A 22,865-nucleotide genomic window follows, 5' to 3' on the forward strand; every position below is an offset into this window, starting at 1 on the left:
CCTTTATATTTATATGTATAATCTTTACGTCATTTTATTCAAGAAACAGGAGACATCTTGTATATTGGAGCAGTGTGATACTAGTGGAAGCATAATCCCCGAACAGCATAACTTTCAATGTCTTTATATTTAGCTATATATTCGAGACTCTTCAGTCAGCTTTCCTTTCCTTTTTTCCCTTGTTTTTTGTTTGTTTGTTTGCTTTGGCTTTCCACTCGTCTTGTACTTCTTTTATTTCAATGCCTCTGGGTGTACATACCCATGGGTATACTTGAGTAGACATTTTGGAAATAATATGTGATATTTCAACCCTGTCTCCTAGAAGATAACTTACCTTGTATTAGCAATTTTATTTATTTTTGGCTATTTATATTCAGCTAGATACAAGGAACACAGGACCTCTAGTGTGCTGTAACATTTATTTTAAGTTCTGAAGTTTCTAGAAAAAAAACATCTTATTTTCAGGTTTTAGTCTTTTGGCTGAATGGCGGTATGTCCTCAACTTTATCTTTGGGAAAAAAAATCAATCTGATGATGGCGCTAGAAGAATTGTCACAGGATCCCGAAAGTCATTGAGAAACATCATCTGGAGAACATGAATGTCAGTACAAAATTTCATGGCAATCTAATAGTTTGATGCAATGATCAGCTAAAGCCCAGCACCAGTGGTCAGTTGGCATGGTGGCTAAATGGTTAGCACACATCTCCCAAACTACTGGGTGTTTTATATTTCCCCTTTTATTGGAGCTTCTGTGTTTTCCTATCTGTTTTGATTGCATGGCAGACTCTTCCAGTTAGTTAGTTAGTATAGCCAGGTCGTTGTTGTTTTGTTTTTTTTACACATTTTTGAATTCATAAATCAGGTTCAGTAGAAACAGATTTGTTTTCCCATCTGCTTTATTTTGATCATTAAAAGCCCTGAAACTGAGAGGAATATGCTGTTACGATCATAATGCGGTTGCCTCACTTTGAACTTGTGCAGGGCTTCATCATGAGTCAAACCATGCAGAGACTCTCCATTCAGCTCCAGGATCTCATCACCTGTACATACACAAAAACAGATGGCACGAGAGCATTAAAAGTGGTACATCTACATTGTGACATATCAGCTGACACAATATAGAAATCTGATATGAAGAGATTGATGGAAAGGAATTTCCATCATTATTAACACATATACACTCTGTAAGACATGAAGACATTATTTCTAATATTTTGAAAACAACTTTTCTTACCCCACAACTGGCATACAAATACTTTCAGAGCTGACACTTCCTGCCACATACACTAACTTACGATTCAACTGCTTTCATCCTTTATTTAACTGAGATTTGAACTACTCCCACCTCTCATAACCTCAAATGACACATCGTCTGACGTCTGTGCTTGTACATCAACTGTTGCTGTTGTAAGTGCACAGACTACAGCTGTCTCCAGGGCTTCCACTTCAACTGAAGACTCAACTGCTTTCAGTGCTCATCCCTCAAACCTTCAACTACTGCCACCTGTTTACATGTGAACTGACATTTCAGTTGCTTTCGTATCCTACTCTTCAACAGACAGTCCAACTGCTTTAATCTTGTACTTTTTAAATGACACTTCAACTGCGTTCAGTGCTGACACATAAACTGACATTTCAGCTTCTTTTATTGACAACTGAGAGCATTATAGAGTATACATTTACTCTGTGACATATCAACTGACATTGAGCATATCATTATTAAATTACTTTTTTATACTGTATATGACTAATATAGAACAATTATCATGGTACACAGTATTCATGTGTAAATGAATAAACAAAACCTTTATGAAATTAAATTTTACCAAAATTTATACCAGCCTGATATCTTAAATTCCTGAATACATATACATTGTAATATAATAAGATATTGTTCCAGTAAAGCATGGCATAATCATCTGACTATACGGCATTACCTTGTATTGAACAGTTCACCATGTGATTCTACATATGTAAAGAACATCATCATATTGAGGGACAATAGCATCCATCAACACTGTGTTCAAATGGTAGGCGATTTTAGCATGCATGACTTTAAATATACTTCATTTTGTAAATTTTTTTCCAGTGCAAATAACTCTAATGTTTAAAGTGTTTAGAGATACATAAAGTGCGTGTTTGAGCTTCATGTTTTTTTTCTCACCCTCCTGCAATCTGCCATCAGCAGCTGCTGCCCCTCCAGGGAAAATGGTCTTGACATAGATCCCCATTGGTCCATACATGCTGTCCCTCCCGCCCACAATACTGAAGCCCAGACCCTGGGAACAGCAGCAGAAACATTATTAATAACATTTGGACTCATTACCATTTTTTAAATAGCAATATAATCACATAATTGTACTCATCATCATAATCAAAGGAACAGATTAACATTTTTAGCAAATGCTGGTACACTATTCACAAAGATAAGACAAGCAAACAAAGACTAGAATGACAGATGATGTTATAGAGTAGTTAATGTAAAGAGTAGCAGCTGATGTATTTCGCTCAGACTCACAGTGAAGATATTTAAATTGTTGAGATTGACAATCAGCAAACTCCATTTGCTGATTAAGACCTTCAGATGCAGTTAAAAGCTCTGGAAAAAGGTAGCAATTGGACCTTAATTTAAGAACTACAAGCACTATTTTACACCACATACAAAGTGTATTGTTGAAATACAAATGAAGTGGCCCAGTTGATGAAACAAGTAAAATACTGCAATAAATAAACAAATTGCAATGACTCGTGTGATGAATGTCTTGTGTCTGCAAATAGGCAGCATGAAAAGCAAGATATTATACTCGTAGAAGGAAATCAAATGTGTTCAAAGTGACTTGTCTCAGTGCATAGACAGTAGTGCAAAAGGTTAATAGTTAAGTAGTGAAGTTGGCTTACTGTCAAGCAGTTATTATTGTCTGCTGAAAATAGTGGTGATTGGAGAGCAGCCGGATAAAAGACCTGTGGTAACTTTTGTTCACAATATGTTACTAGAGAGAATGCAAATAATTGAAGCCACAGTTTTGGTGGTGGTAGTTGTGGTAGTATATGGTTCCTACCTTGCCATGGCCCTTCATCAGAACAATATTACAGATTATGAAGGCTTGCACGTTGCTGCAGGACTGTACCAGCTGGGCCGAGCTGAGAGAGCGGGAGGGACGGTGCACAGGCTGGAGAGGAGCAACATGTAACGCACACACACACACACACACACACACACACACACACACACACACACACACACACACACACACACACACACACAGCACATATACAGGGCAGGGAATTATATGGCAATTTAATTCTTCCCTATCGTGGACATAAGGTGTAGTCTTCAATATATTTAGTTTATAATGTCAGATAAATCAAATACCTGTGTAGTGGTGTGAGGAAATTCCAGCTGCTGGGACAGAGACTTCCTGGTTCCATATAAACTGCCATTCCCATGAGGAGGACTGCTATACAGCTCTGGGGTCTTCATGATGATGCTGTCCAAATTCCCAATCCAGTAAGGTTGAACACCTGGTTATAGACATCGTATCATCAGAAAATGAATGAGGTGGAAATTGATTTCTCCTCAAAATTATATGGCAAAACAAAAAAACAGAACCATCACTGAGACTATTAGTGAAATTACAAAACAAATAAAATTTGTCTCGCTCATTTAAATACAGGGAAGAACAAAACAAAAAAAAATCGGGAAATACCTTACAACATAATGCAAACAAATAGAAAAACTGTACAAAACACCTCCACAAAACTACAGAGATGAATCAATTCCTCTCTGAATAGGAAGCTGTGTCCCAAATCCAGATAAAAACAGCTCAGAGAATAAAAAGTAACTGTTACATTTTGCTTAATTTTTGTTAAGTTTAGCTGGCAGTGGCATTTTAAAGTTGCAGTTTGACATCTGATTCGCAATGATTAACAACACTGAACAAAAATCTATACTGAAAAATACTAAATTTCTGACACACAAAGGAAATGGCGGAGGTATTCAGAGCTGAAACAGCTATAGAAAGAAAAGCAATACATAAAAAATAAATAAATACAATAGCGTGCCAGCAAACAGGACTTAAACAGGAGTCAGCCATAGGAGACTTATATACTCCTCCTTATATACACTTATATACTCAAAAAACTACAGCGCACTGTCAACAGATCTTTCAAAATCATTGGCTCCCCCATCAACTGAATCACTGTACAAAACAAATATGATCATAAGATAGATAAAAGCACACCTGACCATCCCACCCTGCTAACTATCTGTTTCAACCTCTGCCCTCTGCAAGGCACCACAGGTTCTTCTCCACTAAAACACATGTTTCAAGAGCAGCCTTTTTCAAATTCTAGCATCTTGCATCATAATACATGCAGCTCTTTATTGTCGATTTAGGATTATTGTGATTATCATTCATTTTTTGTTACCTTATGTCTGCTTATATGTTCTACTGCTCACACTGTTTACTGGACGTTTTTGTCCACATTTTCTTAATCATAATTAATCATCACTGTCGTAATCAACCTTTATGTCATTACTAATGTACAGTACTATCTACAATCTGCTCAGTTTAATTTCACACCAGTTGAACTGTAGACATAGTTTTTCAAATTAGGACCACATTTCCCGCATTTCCCATCTCTGTGCTAAAATGATATTACTCCCTAAACAGATTTGAAACAATTTTCCCAGCACCCTCTCTCTTCTTACATCATCTGCCATTGCTACGCACTCTAAAAGCTCTAGATAACTATCTGAACAGAACAGCAGCCTACTCCTGTTTGTGAAGCTTTCTATCCAAATTTGACCCATTTACATATAAAGTAAAATGCGGTATTAGTAATTAGTAGTAACAAATAAATTAGTTTGCTAATTTGAGTATTGAGTGAAAACTGTATGATACACACTGGTTGAATTGGACCGTGTCCTATTGCTGGCTGTCTGTGCTTGTGGGCTCTGGTCAGTCTTCTCTGTTTCCCAGCATTTCTCCTCATTTATCTCTGGGATGGGTAACTTCACAACACAACACACACACACACACACACACACACACACACACACACACACACACACACACACAAATACACATATTTAGGTTAAAGGGACAAAAAGAGATTCCTGTGTAGCCAGCTTTTTTATCCCAAAAAGTGCAGTGTGAGTAAAGAAAAAAGTGTAGATTATGACACAATTTTAAATATAATACTGACTCACTTTTGATGAAAGATTAGTTTACCTTGAGGTGGTTGTTGTTGGCTGTGAGTTCTTCATCTGTGTGTCCAGGCAATGATAGAGCATCAGATGGGGAAATGAGAGACGGGTGCTCTGGGTTTGTAGTCAGACTATGTGTATGGAGAGTGTCTTCACATGAGGAAATGTCCTAAAATACACACCACATCAGCAAAGAAAAACATTTCAAATTGTGACCCAATTTACTCAAGCAAGCTCCCTGTCCACCCCAGCAGCTGAAGGTCGGGGTGGGCAGGGAGCTGCACACCAATAGCTGGAGGTACCTTTAAAGTTCACTTCAGCTTTGCCTCATTTATTGGTTCACATGGCTCTGTCTGTTCTAATTCTTCATGTACAGTACAAAGCAATACATCAATCTAATCATTCTGATACATTCCGTCTACTGTTACCCTGTTTGTAAATCCTGTCAGGACACTGGTTAACCCCACTGAGTAGTTAGTAGGCAACACAAGGTGAGAGCTATACATAATGCATTAACACCTATTATTGTAGTATACTATAGTTAAGTCTAGTATGGGGTGGTATAGAGTATTATGTAATTAAGAGTAGTGTAGTATAATATAATATAGAGTTTTGCAGTTGACATAATTCATTCATTCTTTGCCTGCTTTGCGATGATTCACTGTCTTGTCACTTTAGACCCCGCCACCTCCAGTTCTTCCCGCCTTTCCAGTCACCTGATTCCCCCATGCCCATCTCTTCACCTGTTCCGCATTTGCTCATTAGCTTCTTGGTATATAGACTTTTCCACCTCTGCTCTTCCAGATTGTCTATTGCACCATCCAAAATGTAGTGTCCCAGCCTTTTTGCCAGGTGTTGCTGCCTGCCTATGACTGACTACTGCTTGCCTGCTGACTTCGCCCCCTCACCTAAGCCCTTGCCTGCTCTTGCCTGCATACCTTTAAATAAAGGTGAACTGCTTGAACGTTTCCACTGAGTATCTGGGTTGCATATCTGAATGTGTGTCAGAGTGTGTGTCTGAGCTGTGATAGTGGTGTAATATACAGCAGTGTAGTATAGTATAGTACAGTATAGTAAAGTAGAGTATAGCTAGTCATGGCAGTAGAGTATACTAAAATGTACAGTATTATAACAGAGTCTATTTTACAGTAGTATGGTATAGTATAGTAGAGTATAGTACAGTATAGAATAGAGTAGTATAGTACGGTATAGGTAGCATTATTATAATATAATAGAGTGTAATAGGGCGGACTGTAATGTACAGTAGCACATTACACTCCGCCCTATTACACTCTATTATACCATAATATGGTAACATGGATATACAGTATGCACACTATATCAGACTCAAATTAGTTACTCAGCTGTTTTAAAGAGAGATGATGTAACCTTTGAAAGAGCAAATAACACCATCTTTGTGTCACCAATGAAAAGTTTAACTCATAAACAGAAACAGGGCAGTTTAATACACTCAAGGGTCCTGCTGTTATAGACTTACTTGGCCTTGTATGACCAGTAGCTTACTTTACTGTATGGTGGTTAATGTTAGCAAACTTTATATAGATGTTGCTGTACAAGTGACATTATTAGGTAAATTCACTGACTTAAAGTGCCATTTATCCACAGAAACACGGACTATATATCCTTTGTACTATTATGGACTCATCTTTGGAACCACGTGAAAGAGGGAGCCATTATGGAAAAAAAAAAAAAATCAGATAGAGACAGTGTTGAAAACAGAATCAGCTGAGCCCAGTTGTCACATGTTAGACATTCTTTCCTAATGCTCTTTTTATCCATTCCTCTTTCATGCTGCTGTTCAGGTTTCCATAGCCTCTTAAAATTGACTAAAAACCACTTGGCAGGATGATAAGGTGTTACACTCCCCAGCAGGAAAGCTCCCATAGCAACAAGAATACTAATACCTGAAAAAAAAAACAAAAAAACTAACATACGGCCCCTGTGGCTGCTCTGGAGCAATGAAAACACACCATGCTGGGTTCAGCACTAACACCTCTGCTCCAAAATGACATATCCATACATACAACATGTGCTGCTTATTCTTATTATCTAACTAAAGTCCTTATCTTACGATAACATTTTTCCATTTTTAAGATTTCACTGAGGACCTGATTAATGGACCTGTAAAATTACACAACATTTCCCTGACGTTCCATGACTAGCTGGAGAGAATCCCAAATTGTTCCTGCTTTGTTAATGATTTCAGAATGTATCAAATTCCTTGAGTTTCTCTCCCTGGAATATATCTTTTCTAGACTCTATGTTATTTCTGAAATTCCATGAGCACTGTGAAGCCCACAAGTTATATAAATGTTACTGAAATTTTCGTTCTCTCACATTTCTCTTTTTGGATGACCAAATTCAAATTCTTTAAATATCTCTACTTCTGACTGGACTCCATAGAGCCTTGTGTCTGAGTGTGTGTGTGTGTGGGAAGACTGGGAATCTGACTGCAGCATGAGAAAATGCCATGCCCACAGAAATAGTTTGTGTAGAGAAGTGAAGTACCGTAACTACAATATACTTTCACTTTCAACCCACTGGCGGTCCCGGGACGCTCTGTCTAGTTATGTAGGGCATGTATCTGATAATGTAGGTGTGATGGGAAAATGTTTATTTCTCATTTGATTATGTTCTATTTTTCCTTTAATGTGTGTTTCCCCTTCCTTTGTAGACGGTTGACCCATGTCCCGTCAACCGAGAGTTCTGTCTCTTGAGCTAAGGCTGTTTGAATGAACTGTACGAACTGATTCTGGCCGACAGATGCAGGCCGGAACTTGCTGATTATTGAACTGTATTGAACTGTCTAAACTCACGCAGTGCCTACGTGACCACAACTGTTTTTAAAGACAGGATTCTCCATTTGACAGCGTCTAGTCTCTGAAAACTCTGTGGTGGAGACAGGCTGCACCCTATTTGGCCAAATAGTACTGAAGAGCTCGTCTCTGTCTCTGTTTGATGATCATGACTGATTATTGCTGGTTGTTCACTTTAATTCACTGAATATTCTGTAATAAATTCTTAGAATCTCAGTAGACTCATTGTTGTCTTTACTTCCTCACCATAGAGGAGATTTTTGCATCTACAGTAGGAATAAGGGCATCACATAGATGAGTGCTAGGGATACTGCAACTTATTCATGCCTTCATTACTTCTTACTAGAATACTGTAATTATGTGTGTAAATAAGACATTTTTAAATTCTTTTCATGTCACTCAAAGTAAAGAGCAGGTAATCTGCTCACATCACAATTTACTGTGCACAAACAATTTACATCAGCAGGTGGACGCTGTATGTGCAGAAAATAGTGTATCCACTGATGAACTGTGATTGTAGAAACTATTACTTTTAGGCCTGGTCCACACATACACGGGTTTTTTAAAACAGAGCTTTTCCTATGCATTTTGGCCTTTAGTCCACACGCAAACTTTGTTTTAAGTCACTAAAAATTGACATTTTGCCAAATTCCTTCCGGGTGAAGATGTTCAGAAACTGTTTCCAGTGTTGACATGTAGACAGAGTTTTGGACTTGTGATGTCAGAGTTTGAACCATAATCTCCTTTGTTTACATTAGGCGATTCTGTGCAATGGTGGACGTAGCCAAAATAATGCTGGTTTAACCTTGCTAACAGGACTGTTTAGACATAAATGTATCAGTTCACACAACTGAATCGCCCCTTCCCCAATGCACCAATGTTGTTAGCCTACCGGAGCCGGTAGCAATTTTTTTTCAGGCTTCTGATTGGCCAACATGGCTTTTTGGCTAGGGGTTTATCTGCTGGTCGGGCATGCTTTTGACAGCATATTTTTGTTTCCATGTAGACAGAGACTTTTTTTAAACTGAGTTTGTGTGGATGGGATGTTTTTATAAGAACGAAGGAGGAAAACACCTGTTTTAATAAATACCCATGTACATGTGGACTGGGCCTTAGCTAACACATCAACAACATACAGAAATCCAGAGATACTGTGTTTTAGTGTTGTCTTAAAAGAAGAACATATTTAACACCAGGGTCCATTTAATGTGTCAACTGCTATTACCTTACTATAGGCTTTAATGTGAACGCTCCTCATTCCCTCCCCTTCCATCCAAGCACTGCCATTTAGAAAGTGCCCGTTAAAGGGTGCCAGCTTGTCTGGGCTCATGAGGCTGCAGCCTCTGAAGAGAAAACACACAGAGAAAGCTGAAAACCAAGAAGGTCCAAAAGTCTTCATGCACAAAACATTACAACATGACTCATTCAAATAAACATTATATCACTACAGTTAGGCTGATATGGGATTTATAAGTCCCTCTTCATGCCAAAACTAAAGTCAAATATATTTTGTGTTTTACACTGGATTTTGGTGGAACACTAAAACCCATATTACTGAAGGTCTTTCCACTAAATTAGCAGATTAAAAGGTATCCTTTGGATTTTTTTACCACTAGTATCACTATGGAGCTATGTTTCTACAACGGGCCAGGTTCGTTTGTATTGTACACATACATACACATACATGCATGCATACAAGCAAACCAACACACATTTCTGCCACCAATTTCATGTCATTCCACTGATTGGTGGATGTTGGCGAAACATTTTTGTCTACTGTCTTGGACTTGTCTTCGTCTTGTGGGTATTTCAATTTAAACTTGTCTCAGTCAAGCTTGCCTTTTAAAGTCATTTTGTTTTTTTGTTTTTTTGTCGCCTTACTTGCACAGGATCACTTGCTGCTTTCTACCAACCAAGTAACCCTATCTTTGACGTGTAGCTGCATTCACAATTGTGTGGAGAGATTCTACCACGCAAAATTTACTTTAGGTACATTTACAGTGGGTACAATCATAGATAGAATGCCTCAATTTGTATTTCTGAAGGAACATGAGCCTTTCACAGTCAAATCCGTTTATAACTGTCATGCACAGTATTTGAACAGAAAAGCACCATTAGCAGTTTCCTGTTGCTATCGGAATTCAACATGCTCCAAATTCATACGACTGTACTGAGTGACTGAAGTCAATCATACACACGTTATCTCAGGGCACTTTTCATATAGAGCAGGTCTAGACTGTACTCTTTATAATATTATTTACAGAGACCCAACATACCCCCATGAGCAAGCACTTAGCATCAGTGGCAAGAACGAACTCCCTTTTAACAGGTAAAAACCTTTAAATTATATGACTCTCACTATGAATAACAGTAAGACTATTTAATGAATATCGTGTTTTTGGTTAAGTATTTTGGATCTGTCTTGACACGATCTCAGAACCGCTTGGATCCAACTTAAGTGGTCCTGACAACAGCCCTGATGAACATCAGCTAGCCAATATATCAGACAATCCCAATCGGCACACAAGGCTTTTGTATGGAGTAATACATGATGAGCTGTGTGGTTATCCAAAAATAATGCATAATCCAAAATTTTGGATTTGGATTTTAACACTTGTTGTCATGTTTTTAACATGACTACTTACCAGCAAACTGTAAACCTTTTTGTTCATAGTTTAGATGAATACACACTTTAAAAGAACTTTTGTCTTTCAAATGTTCTTTGGACAAAAATTATAAATGGGAGAAGCACCTGAAACCAGCGTCTTCCCCGAAATCAGGATTAAGATAAAATGCTAATAAAGCCACCACACCAGAGCCACGCAGTAATCTGAAATTACTTTACACCCTGCAGACAGTCAGAATCCAGTATTCCTCATGACATGGTTGAAATATATTAATGAATATACTGTATATGGTATGTCACCCATGGAAGAATTCCTGAATAGGCCTACTGGGCACAGGCCAAGGGGCCCATGGAGTCAGGGGGCCCATGGGCCAGAGCATCTGTTTGAAATGACTGTTAACATATTTTTTGGATAGTAAATCAAATTACTACAAGGAGACAAAAAATCACCACCAACAGGTGGTCAAATTTACCACAAAGAGACACAAGTGACATGACTGTGTTGTTTGTAGTTGTTTTATGTGTCTTTTTGTTTAGGTGTCTTGCCCCTTTGTGGGAGGGGTGGGAGCCTTTTAGGTGTCTGTGCCCAGGGGCTCATTGTCTCATAATCCATGATATCACCCTTACATTTTGACACAGTATGTAGCTTCTTGTACAGACAAGATTCCCTCCAGTGACTTCGACCAATTTTCCACCTGGAATTAACCTACAACCTTTATGTATATACAATATCTGGATAATGAAATCAGTTCACAAACCTTTGCTTTATACCTGATATTAATAAATGATCTTGTTATCTCAATTCTGCCTGCATTGTGATCATATCTCAATATACAAATTTGATAGGTGGAGCTGGCAGACTCGTCCGCAAACACAGTGTGTCTCAGGTCAAAGGAAGGGATTCTGCAGGATACTCTCGATGAACTTCCATGATGTGCAAGGTGAGGGTCACCTATCAGACAGAGACAGTTGAAGGCATCAGTAGGCTACTTTTTGGTAGCTTTGCTAACTAATGTTACTTATACTGTAAGACCAGTTTCAGATATGGGCCCACTGCATTGATAGATTAGGGGTGCCAATACAGAGAGCTCTGGTAAGAAAATGCAGAGTTGTCCGGCAAAAAAGTTGAATTTGGCTTTTAAATTTTGCCCCAAACGTTATCTGCTTAGGTGCTGCATTTGTAAATCAAATACATGCAAGCCACTTAATCTGTAGATCACTTGGTAATTTTAGGAAAGTAATCAGTTCCTGTGGAGAATCCTGGTAGCACTAGCGCTAGCTCACCTACCCCCCGTCAATAATGTGACTCTCATTTGCACATTGTAGTGGTCCCTTGAGAGTCTCCTGAAGTGGTGCTGCTGTATAGGCTCTACTTTTTTTTCCCTTTGCAGGGGGAAGGGCTTGTCTGTAGCTTTTGAATAGGCAGCTTGTGACAGCAGGAAGAGGTGGAGGTAGGTGACAATTCATCTTGCAGGGTGAAGTTTTTTTCCTTAAGCATGTCACAAAACTGTACAGATGTCATTTACTGTATACCTACAATCACAAGGTGAGCCAGACCTCTGAACATTTCAGATGTTAGTTCGTTTGTCCATTCAGATTGCATTGTGTTCTATGTGTAACAGGCATTGTTCCTGATCCAGATACAGTTTATACCAGGTGGAAACTGGGTCTATGTCAGACATCAGAATTTTGTTTACGTAAGTAAGTGATGATTGGATGCTTTTCTTTTGCTGCTACATTTTCTCATTTAGCCTGACAAGACAAGTGTATTTTTGTATATCTAACCCAGTGTAGCTTTCACCACTTTTCCAGCACATTCCTAATAAATAAAGCACCTAGAGTTGTGGTATTTTCTTTTATCACCTTTGAAGGTTCCCTCCATTCCTCCCTGGCTCCACATTAGTGTCTTTGCCCTCCTTCTGGACGCTGTTATCAGCCATTTGTGGTCCACACACCTCCTCAGCGGGCCCTGTGGCTACACACATCCTCCAGATACTACTCTCCTATAACAACACACACATTTAAAAACACAAACACAGTGAACAAGTATAAGGAAACTTCTATACTAGTAGAAAGCAAGCTTTATGAGCATATCAACCTAGGAAAAAGAAAACAGCAATAACGTTTTATATATGCATGAACTGGGCCATAGTGTTTGGAGGTTAAGCTTATGGGGCAATACCATGTATGTTCCAATGGCTCTTAAGGTTACAGTATGTGACCAGATTATTAAATGATACAATACAGACCGAATGGTTATTTTGTTTAATTTTGGCTCTGAAGTAGTCCTTTATGTCAATAACTGCTGTAAAATTTACTGAAAAGAATATATGAAATTGCTGAGTCACTTTTAAACTTCCTTTTGTAATAACTCATTGGGGTTATTACAAAAGTATCATCGGTGTGTGAGTGTGTGTGTGTAGTAAGCGCTGTATGGGTAGAAAAAAGTGCCGTATGAAGGTGTGTATGAATGGGTGAATGTGGCATTAGTGTAAAGCGCTTTGAGGGTTCAATAAGAATAGAAAAGCGCTATATAAGTACAGTCCATTTACCATACTGTTTCTCTTGTAGAGTCTGTCTCCAGAATAAATACATTCATTTATGACCAGTCAGTTTTGTGTTGTCAGCAGGAACCCAATACAGCTGGATACGGGTACATACACACTTTTTCTTTTCCCTTTGTCTCAATCTGTGTACCGCTTGAAGGGATCAAAAAGAGAATATTGTATTATTTGATTAATTTGATATAAACAGGGTGAATCATTGAACTGTATAGTGATTTCTTTAAACACTGAATCATGTTTGAGGAGCTCCTGGAAGAATGTATACCCCACTTCCGGTATGTTACTGATTAGTAACGTAGAGTCGAGTCCAAGAGAGGCCGGTTGGAAGTTAGAAAATGTTGAGAGCAGTGAAGAAGCCACAGTTTGCAACACTTATTGAATTCACAAATTTAAGTAACTTCTGAAAGTTACCAGTTTCAAGGAATGTCTTTTTGCTTTATGTTGTTTTGTATAATTGATGATGCCTTGATGTAATACATTTCCAGGAATTTGGGAGCACATCTATTTTATCTGTTACATATATTATTTCCCGACGGTCATCTAGCTGATGCGTCCTCTGTGACGATGATCAGCTTTTAATTTTGTCATGATGTGACCCTATTTATTTGCTGTGTAGTGTTGGAACAGCATGTTAGCAATTTAAGATCAGATGATCAGTGAAAGTTCTCTATATGTGTGAGATGCAGTTGGATTTTTGGATGTAATTATTTGTGCAACCTTACCCTATAAAGTGTATGGTTTAGTATAGCTGAGAGTCAGCAGAACTGTGATGCTTGCAGGAAATTGTTTTAGTGTCACAGATAAATGTGTGACATAAGCATTTTAAGCATTTATACTCTGCTGCCTCAGTGCAGGAGAGGTGGCAAAGTCCTATCAGTCAGGCAAAGTGAAAAGTCATTTATGATTATGAGTTGTAATTTCTCATGATGTAGCTGATAGCAACATGTACCATCTGGAGTCTGCAAGCAGTTTGCACTTTGTTTCCTAGCAGAGCTGATGATTTCCTAATCCTGAACGTTTAAACCAGTGTATTGTCTTAAGTGATTTTTAGGTTATATTATGTTACCTGAAATAACTGGCAAAATATTGTGTGCTGATTAAAGCTTACAATGATTTTATGCCTCCGCCAGGGCAACAAATTTGACAAAATGTTCACTTGGACTGAAGGAATAACTGATTAGATTTTGGTGGTCAAAGGTCAAAGGTCATTGTGACCTAACAGAAAACATTTCTGGCCATAACTCAAGAATTCATATGCTAATTATGACAAAATACACTTAATACCTTTCATTAACTTCTTTCAAATTCTTCAATACATGTGGTGTCAGTCAGTCAGTCCTTTCATCCATATGTATGTGCATCCATACATTTGTCCCAGTCTCGTAAATGCGATCTCTCATTAAAGCCCTTAGGGAATTTCTTCAAATTTGGCACAAGCGTTCACTTGGACTCAATACCTTTTATTAAATTCCTTCAAAGTCTTCACTGCATATATTATGTGAATCTGGACAGAAATTAATGTAAACTGCAACTTGGGTCGGCAGAGGCATACAACCATTCAATTTAATGTAATTAAAAGCTACCAAATTTAGTTATGTAAAGTTTTGTTTTAGAAGTTTCTTGATTCATGCATAACATTGTATTTTATACAATGTTATGGCAATTTTAAATGTCATTTTGCATATGTTTGTTATATGGAGATACATATGAATACTGGAGAAATATCTATATCAATACCGCATAAAATATATTATGATTTAAAACCTATCATCCAGCCCTGTAGTGTGTTTATTCTGCTGACAAAAGGGTATTCAATTTTATAAAGGTCTTAAAAAGAAAGAAACAAAAGAAAGGTAGCGATGCTCCACTAATCAATTCTGGAAACAATTACACAAGAAATAAAAAACAAAGAGTATTTTGTTTTGTCTTTCACCTTTGATATGAATGGATGGATTGAGGGGGAATGGCCAAATGAGGGTTTGTTTGTTTTAGTGTGATCACCAGTGGTAGAATGTACCTTTCATCAGTTGCTTATAAATATGGAGTAATCATTTTCACAAAGGTGAACATGTTGTAATGTAAAACAAAGAAATCCATTTATTGATGAGCATGGATATTCCTTTAAATCTGTTCTTGAAATTATTCTCTTTGTGGCAACATGACTTTATTCACCCTAATTCACAAAGACTAAACCATTGTTTGGCTCTCATAAAAGCCAAAAAGATAAGGCTATGATATTGTTTCTGTCTAGTAGGTGATTAAAAGTGATTGATGTTCAACCTGGCATGAGTTAGCCCCAGAGGAAAACACTGCTCCATTAAATTACTGTTGAGCTCAGCCTCAGTTAGGGTTGTTTAGCAGCCTGGGCTTTAGTCCATGAAGTGGAATACAATAGCCAGCTGAAACGTCTTCACTATGATTGGCTTTTCTCAGTAACTTCTGACTTAGCACATTTAATTCTTAGTAGGTGTTAATGGGTACTTTTTAGGCAATAACACATAAAGGTATCAGGCAGAATGGCTGTAGGGATGGCATTGTTTGTTCCATCTCTTTGGTCAACACTGAAATATCTCAACAAGTACTGGAGGGATTGTCATGAAATTTAGTTCAGACATTCGTTTTCCTCTCAGAATGACATCTCCTGATGGTCATCTCCTGACTTTTCATCTAGTGCCATCAGGTCATATTTTTAATTTGTTTATTACTTTTTGCATGGCCATATACTTGTAGAACTAATGATATTCCCAAAGCCCCATTGTACTTTGTGTTTTTATGCTAATTAGCAAATTATCATGCCAACATACAAGGCTAAGATGGTGACCATTAAAAAATTAGTTGCATCAGCATGTTAACAATGTCACTGCGCGCATGTTAGCATGCTAATGTTAGCATTTTGCTAAGTGCACTGCTTTCTGATTTCTTATATAAAAAGGAAGGAGGTAGTTGCATTTTTTTTCTAATAATGCAATTTACTTAATAACCGGTGTCCAATCAGCTAATGTGTAGTGCTGCTTCACATCTGTTCTGTATATGTCCCTGTTAATAGTAAGAGAAAATGTTGTAACTATGACATTGGTCTAAGGCTGCTTTGCAGTACATTATCTTTTGATAACCACACATGCAAGAATATATAACAACACTTTGAACATGGCCAAATGCCAGGAAATAAGAATTGCTCCTTTATTTAGATATTTTTGGCAATATGCTCAAATTTCCCTTTAGCTATGTGACTTTGGGTGTTCATTGTCAATTTTTGAATAAATGTTTCTTTATCACAAGTTGAGATACGGTAAGCTTCAACAGTTGGAAGCCGATGTTTTCCAGCTATCCGTATTAATTTAGAATTTAGATGTGTAAAGGTTATTTGAAAGCAATACAAACTGATCAAATTTTTATTTTTATAACATTTGAGAAATTTGCTCAAAACATGTGTAACAAATTAATGGAAACATACCTAATGACGCCCATTGGTCCCAATCTAAACCTGAGTATAAGTTCAATATTGAACACAGATATAGAAAATCAGAAAATGATTATACAGTATCAGTCTCACCAGTGACCACGACCAAAGACAACGGTTTTAAACTACTGTATAACATCTATCAATCATTTATGTAAAGTGAGTGATAAGTGACCAACAGTCTAACCCTATTTGACACTGGGGGAATGTGCCATGAGGCCGATCTGTAGAAACAGCACAGAAAAACAAACCCTGTCTTTGTCTAAATGGTTGCCATTCAGGCCAGTTGCAGCTCTCAATTTACCAACACACCAACAGCAACGGCATGTGATTATCATTACATTTAGACAAGAAACACTCCCCACAGAGCACATAACATAGTGTTAGCACGTTGATACCATGTTGAGCCTTGAGATATACAAACAACAAACACTAATTTCTACATATTATTCTATCAAAAATAAAAACTGTTGAATATATGAGTTTATTGTGGGGTAAGTGACTAATCTGACAGTTTAGAGCAGTATGTTAAATAGCAAATGTTTCGCATTTATGCCAAATGGGATGGATGATAGAGATGGGAAAGATTCCCATGTTTACAAATTGTGAGCTTTCATGTCACAGGACGACAAGGCGGTTGTATGACTGCAGAGTTTGTTGAGTTAGGGTTAAAATACTGCGCATTGATGTAACAAACACTATATCCATTCAGACATATTGGAGCTTTCACAAAAGTTGGTTACCCAGTCATAATTACAACTTCGATGTTGACACGAATGCTATTTACAAGTTGGAATCTCATAATTACAATAACTCTGATATGACATGAACATTAGCCTCTACTCAGAGGGGAGACAAAATAAACCACCACAACTTGCAAGGTCGGAAACAGTTGAAGCTAACATAAGCTTGTCTACTTGTACAGAAGAAAAGGTAAACAATGAAGGAATGCATAACACAAATGTTCTTGGAAAATCAGCAAACTCAAAAAGAAAAAATGCAGTCAAGATTGTTAATCAACCTACCTCATTTCTTTATTTGTTCACTTCCAGTTTTGACTGTGATTTCAGTAATGTAAACTTTTCAAATGATTATGAGAGAAACAAACTAAATACTTATAGCAAGAAAACCTCCCTCCAAAGTATGATTTTAAATCCATTGCTAAGATTCATTCAAACATACGGAAAAGATCTTGAAAACAACATTTAATGATCCCTTCAACATGAAAGACTTTCAAATACCAGTTCTCTTTTCAAAGAAGTTTCTCTCAAATTCTTGAATGTGTGGGTCTGTCGCCCAGCAAGACTTCAAGCAGTTCTGTTTACAATGAGTAAAGAAATATCAGATAATGAAGAGAGCACGGCTCAGTGCAAGTGTAGGAAAAAGACAACAAACATCAATGTAAAAAAATTTCAACCCATTCAATAGTTTTTAACATATTTCAGGTTGGACCAAAGTGGTGGAATGACCGACAGACCGCCATTGCAATCCCTACAGCCATACCCCCAGCATGCTTAAATAATAACTATCAACTGAGATGATATACAAGCTTTTACATCTTGCTGAGTTAAAAGTAGATTAGGAGTGAGAAAGCTTAGGGCTGGTCTAAAATGTGCTGATATTATATCATTATAATATTATATAACGCTTATTATAATAATGTGCTTATTTTCATGTGAAAATGACAACTCCTGCAGTCTTACCTTAATGCTGAAGGACCTCCTTATGCTCCTTTTATTTCCCCTGAGTGTGGTGGTATGATGCAGCTGAATGTCTGCCTTACTGCCTCCTCTTCTCTCCAGGGCTGATTGCTGGATCGTCCCACTGTGTCCACTCTCTGTATCTCTGTACCCTATTTGATTCCCAGCAGTCACGTCTGTCCTCCAGCTGGGACCCCATGTCCTGCACCCATCTGACACTTCCCCAGCATGCCTCTCCTCTACACAGTCATCATTAGTCTTAGAGTGACACAGGATCAGGGACCTGGACAGAGTCAGTAAAAGTCAGAAAGTCAGTATCCGGCATTAAATGTCATAAACAGCAATCCTGCATGAACATAAGATATTGGAGTAATGCAGCCATAAAAGCAAATTGATGTGCAAGTACAGGATGTATATCAGAATGGAAAACTGAAATAAAATATACTGAAAACTATTATTTTAGGTTGTCGTGAGGCAAAACTCAAATCAATATGTAGCATATTCTACACTATGAAATTACATCATAAAGGTTTACATTAGCCTGTAAAGAAGGCTATATGACAGTAAAAAGTCTGGTAACCTAACTTTATGTGAGCTTTCTGTAAAGCCATAGATGTAAGCCTTTGAGTGGTGTTGTTACCTGGAGAGCATGGCCAGCTTCTTGGAGCGGTAGTTGTGGCTGCTGGTTGGGTTGTTGTTGCTGCTTTTCCCCTGGTCCCTGCGTCTCTTCTCCATCCTCCTCGCAGCTGCTGTGCTGGCTTTCCTCCTCTGGTGGGAGTATCTTTGAGGCATGGCGGTCAGTGTGTGTGTATATGTGTGTGCTGGGAGCTCAGGAACCAACACACTCCTCCCAGCCGGCCTAAAGCCTAATGGAGAGGGACGCTCTGGAGGGCAATTAGAAAATTCAGTTAGGACAGTCTGACTGCATCCGTGTGTGTAAGTGTTCTGAGAAACTGCTGAGGCAATTGTGGGGGCTAGCAGAGATAAAAGCGCTTTTCCTTCCCTGCTTTGGAAAAAAAAAAAAAAATGTTTTTCTCAGTCCTCATGACTGCAGCTTAATCAGACTACTGCTGAAAGAAACACATGGATGCCTAACCCCAACCTTAGCCCTAACCCATACCTAAACCTAATTTTAACCTGAACCCTAAAACCAAGTCTTAACCCTCAAACAGCCCTTCGAAGTTGTGACAACTGGCCAAAATGTCCTCACTTTCCCAAAATGTCCTCACTCCATAAGCTCTATAACAAAAACTGATCCTCGCAAACATAGAAGTGCAAGAATACACACACACACACACACACACACACACACACACACACACACACACACACACACACACACACAATGGCATGCCAAGTCTGAAATCACTAACGTACATGGAACATGGACACAAAAAAAGCGACTGATGAGATAGTAGAGGCTCACTCTTAGCTCAATTCATGTTTAAAGGTACACATACAGCTCTGGAAAAAATTTAGAGACCAGTGCAAAATTATCAGTTTCTCTGATTTTACTATTTATAGGTATGTGTTTGAGTAAAATGAACATATATGTTTTATTTTATAAACAACTGACAACATTTCTCCCAAATTCCAACTAAAAATATTGTCCTTTAGAGCATTTATTTGCAGAAAATGACAAATGGTCAAAATAACAAAAAAGATGCAGTGTTTTCAGACCTCAAATAATGCAAAGATAACAAGTTCATATTCATTTTTAAACAACACAATGCTAATGTTTTAACCAAGGAAGAGTTCAGAAATCAATATTTGGTGGAATAACCCTGATTTTCAATCACAGCTTTCATGCGTCTTGGCATGCTCTCCAGGCTTTCACATTGCTCTGGGTGACTTTATGCCACTCCTGGTGCAAAAATTCAAGCAGCTCAGCTTTGTTGGTTGGCTTGTGACCATCCATCTTCCTCTTGATTCCATTCCAGAGGTTTTCAATGGGGTTCAGGTCTGGAGATTTGGCTGGCCAGATAGGGTCTTGATCTGGTGGTCCTTCATCCACACCTTGATTGACCTAGCTGTGTGGCATGGAGCATTGTCCTGCTGGAAAAACCAATCCTCAGAGTTGGGGAACATTGTTGGAGCAGAAGGAAGCAAGTTCTTCTTCCAGGATAACCTTGTACGTGGCTTGATTCATGCGTCCTTCGCAAAGAAAAAATCTGCCCGATTCCAGCCTTGCTGAAGCAGCCCCAGATCATCACCGATCCTCCACCAAATTTCACAGTGGGTGCAAGACAATGTGGCTTGTAGGCCTCTCCAGGTCTCCATCTAACAATTAGACAGCCAGGTGTTGGGCAAAACTGAAAATTGGACTCATCAGAGAAGATGACCTTACACCAGTCCTCTATGGTCCAATCCTCATGGTCTTTTGCAAACCTCAGCCCTTCTTTGCTTCTCATTGATGAAGCGCTTTTTTCTAGCTTTACAGGACTTGAGCCCTGCCCCTAGGAGCCTGTTTTGAACCGTTGACGCCGTTTCTCTTCACTCTAGCTGCCATTTGCCATTCTTTTTGCAGGTCACTTGATGTCATCCTACTATTGCTGAGTGATATTTAAATGAGTTGACGGTCATCCCGGTCAGTGGAGAGTCGTTTTTCGCCCTCTGCCGGTCTGTAGCTTTGTTGTCCCCAATGTCTGCTGCTTGACCTTGTTCTAATGAACCACCGTCTTAGAAATTTTAAGGATGGAAGCAACCTGACGCTCACTGTATCCCTCTGCCAGTAAAGCCAGAATTGAACCCTTCTTTTCCTCACTCAAAACTTTTCTTTTGACAAGGTCAACAGTTATTTTTTGATTCCAATTACTTTTGAGGTACTACTAGCACTGTTTTTGCCATCCAGCTGGTCCTATTGCAAGAGGATAGTGATGACCACAGCAGTGGTTTTTATACTTGTTAAATAAGATTTGGTTCAGGTGATCACCTAATTACTACCTCATTAAGTAGAATGAGGTGCGCTTGTGTTGGAATTCAACAGGCACTGGAATGGAACTGTCATAAATGTAGAGATTCTGATTTCAGAAAAAATTGCAGTGGTCTCTTAATTTTTTCAGAGCTGTAATTGGTACTATGTGAAAACAAATTATGATGTTAGCCACGGTCCCATTAATGGGCATGAGTGACTGATGGTTTATACACATCAACACTTCACACTCCAGAGAGCACTATAGGATGCCCCTCAAATGTATTATACATGCTAGTGTAGATGGCCTTCACATTTGCAATGAACACTTAGTAAACAATGCGCAGAGGCTCTTTAACTGAAAGCCATATGGCCTTTGGTCTGACATCATTATCTTGTTATCTTCTCTACCAGCCACCACACAGACAGAACCTGACTGGCTCAGAAGGTTTGAGCACTTCTCCAGATGTGTGTGATCTTGATGCTTTTGATCTTGTAAAGTAATGTTCACATTAATTCCAAAGTGTTTAGTTTTAAATGAACCTTTTTAAACCTGTAAAATAAATCTGCATGAGAAATTCATTGTACATGTGTACAAAAGATTTGTATTTGTAAAAAAAAAAAAGAGACTGCACAAATAAAATCTATGTACAAATTCTATCAGTGCAGAGGTTACACAAAGAAACTGAAATGATTTTATGAACATCTGTGTACAGAAACAAAACAGAAAACTGTATGTAAAACTGGGAACAAGCAAAGTTCCCACATTGAGTGTGATACTCGTGTTACAAGTATGAAATTTGACCCTGTCTTTACATCTTAATTGATTGGACAATGACAACCCAATCACCAAGCAGAGTTCGTTCAGAGGGCACATGGTTCCATTACCTGAAAGGAATAGTAGATTTTCAAGGTGGACAACGGCATAGGGTCTTCCGCAATCCAGGTGTAATTTTGATGATGCTTTAGAACATAATGGTAAACATTTAATATGCTCTGCATGTATGCAAACCACCTGGGTCACAGAAGAGCCTGTGTCATCGTTCACCTTTAAAATCTACTACACCTTCAGGCCCTGTGGTGAGATGAAGGCAAGAGAACCATCTGCTCCCTGATTGGAATCTGCTTTGCTGTAATTACCTTAAACTGGCACTGGTCTCTTTGGGCTGAGTTTTTCCTTATCAATGACTGTCAAGCACATAACATTAGGTTACTTATTTTAAGCTAAAGTAGGTCTTTAGTATGCAAAGAAATCAATATTTGTAGAGTTCTGCTGCCTGACCCAAAATCAACACCTAACCCAAGACTTTGTCAGGACCTATCATGTTTGGGTTGGGCCATTAAGTTGCATAGAGACTTCAGATTCAAATTTGTTTATTTTCAAAAGTAGTTTATGAAGAATTTCCTTTTTTCTCTCTGTGCCAAACTTCTTCCTCCATTAGTGTCATTTGTTGCAAATAGATACACAATGCCCACTGGGAATAGGGAAAGACATAAAGTGTAGATGATGTGTTACAATAGTATAATGAGCTAATAGTCAGTAACGGATGAAATAAA

General features: G+C 38.3%; 1 protein-coding gene across 1 annotated transcript in view; it reads right to left on the minus strand.

Moving 5' to 3' along the window:
• Window positions 1-19,190, minus strand: part of il16 (interleukin 16) — a 41,098-nt gene extending 21,908 nt beyond the window's left edge. The window contains exons 1-10 of the mRNA XM_040124692.1: window positions 19,038-19,190; window positions 18,401-18,680; window positions 12,537-12,676; window positions 9,273-9,390; window positions 5,236-5,379; window positions 4,910-5,015; window positions 3,375-3,523; window positions 3,061-3,171; window positions 2,166-2,280; window positions 968-1,041 (exon numbers count right to left, since the gene is read on the minus strand). Of these exons, the coding sequence (XP_039980626.1) occupies window positions 968-1,041; window positions 2,166-2,280; window positions 3,061-3,171; window positions 3,375-3,523; window positions 4,910-5,015; window positions 5,236-5,379; window positions 9,273-9,390; window positions 12,537-12,676; window positions 18,401-18,680; window positions 19,038-19,189 (1,389 nt within the window). The 5' untranslated portion in view covers window position 19,190. The remainder of the gene's footprint in view (window positions 1-967; window positions 1,042-2,165; window positions 2,281-3,060; window positions 3,172-3,374; window positions 3,524-4,909; window positions 5,016-5,235; window positions 5,380-9,272; window positions 9,391-12,536; window positions 12,677-18,400; window positions 18,681-19,037) is intronic.
• Between the last annotated feature and the right edge of the window lie 3,675 nt (window positions 19,191-22,865).

Source organism: Xiphias gladius, chromosome 1 (genome assembly GCF_016859285.1).
Source record: "Xiphias gladius isolate SHS-SW01 ecotype Sanya breed wild chromosome 1, ASM1685928v1, whole genome shotgun sequence".
Taxonomy (NCBI): domain Eukaryota; kingdom Metazoa; phylum Chordata; class Actinopteri; order Istiophoriformes; family Xiphiidae; genus Xiphias; species Xiphias gladius.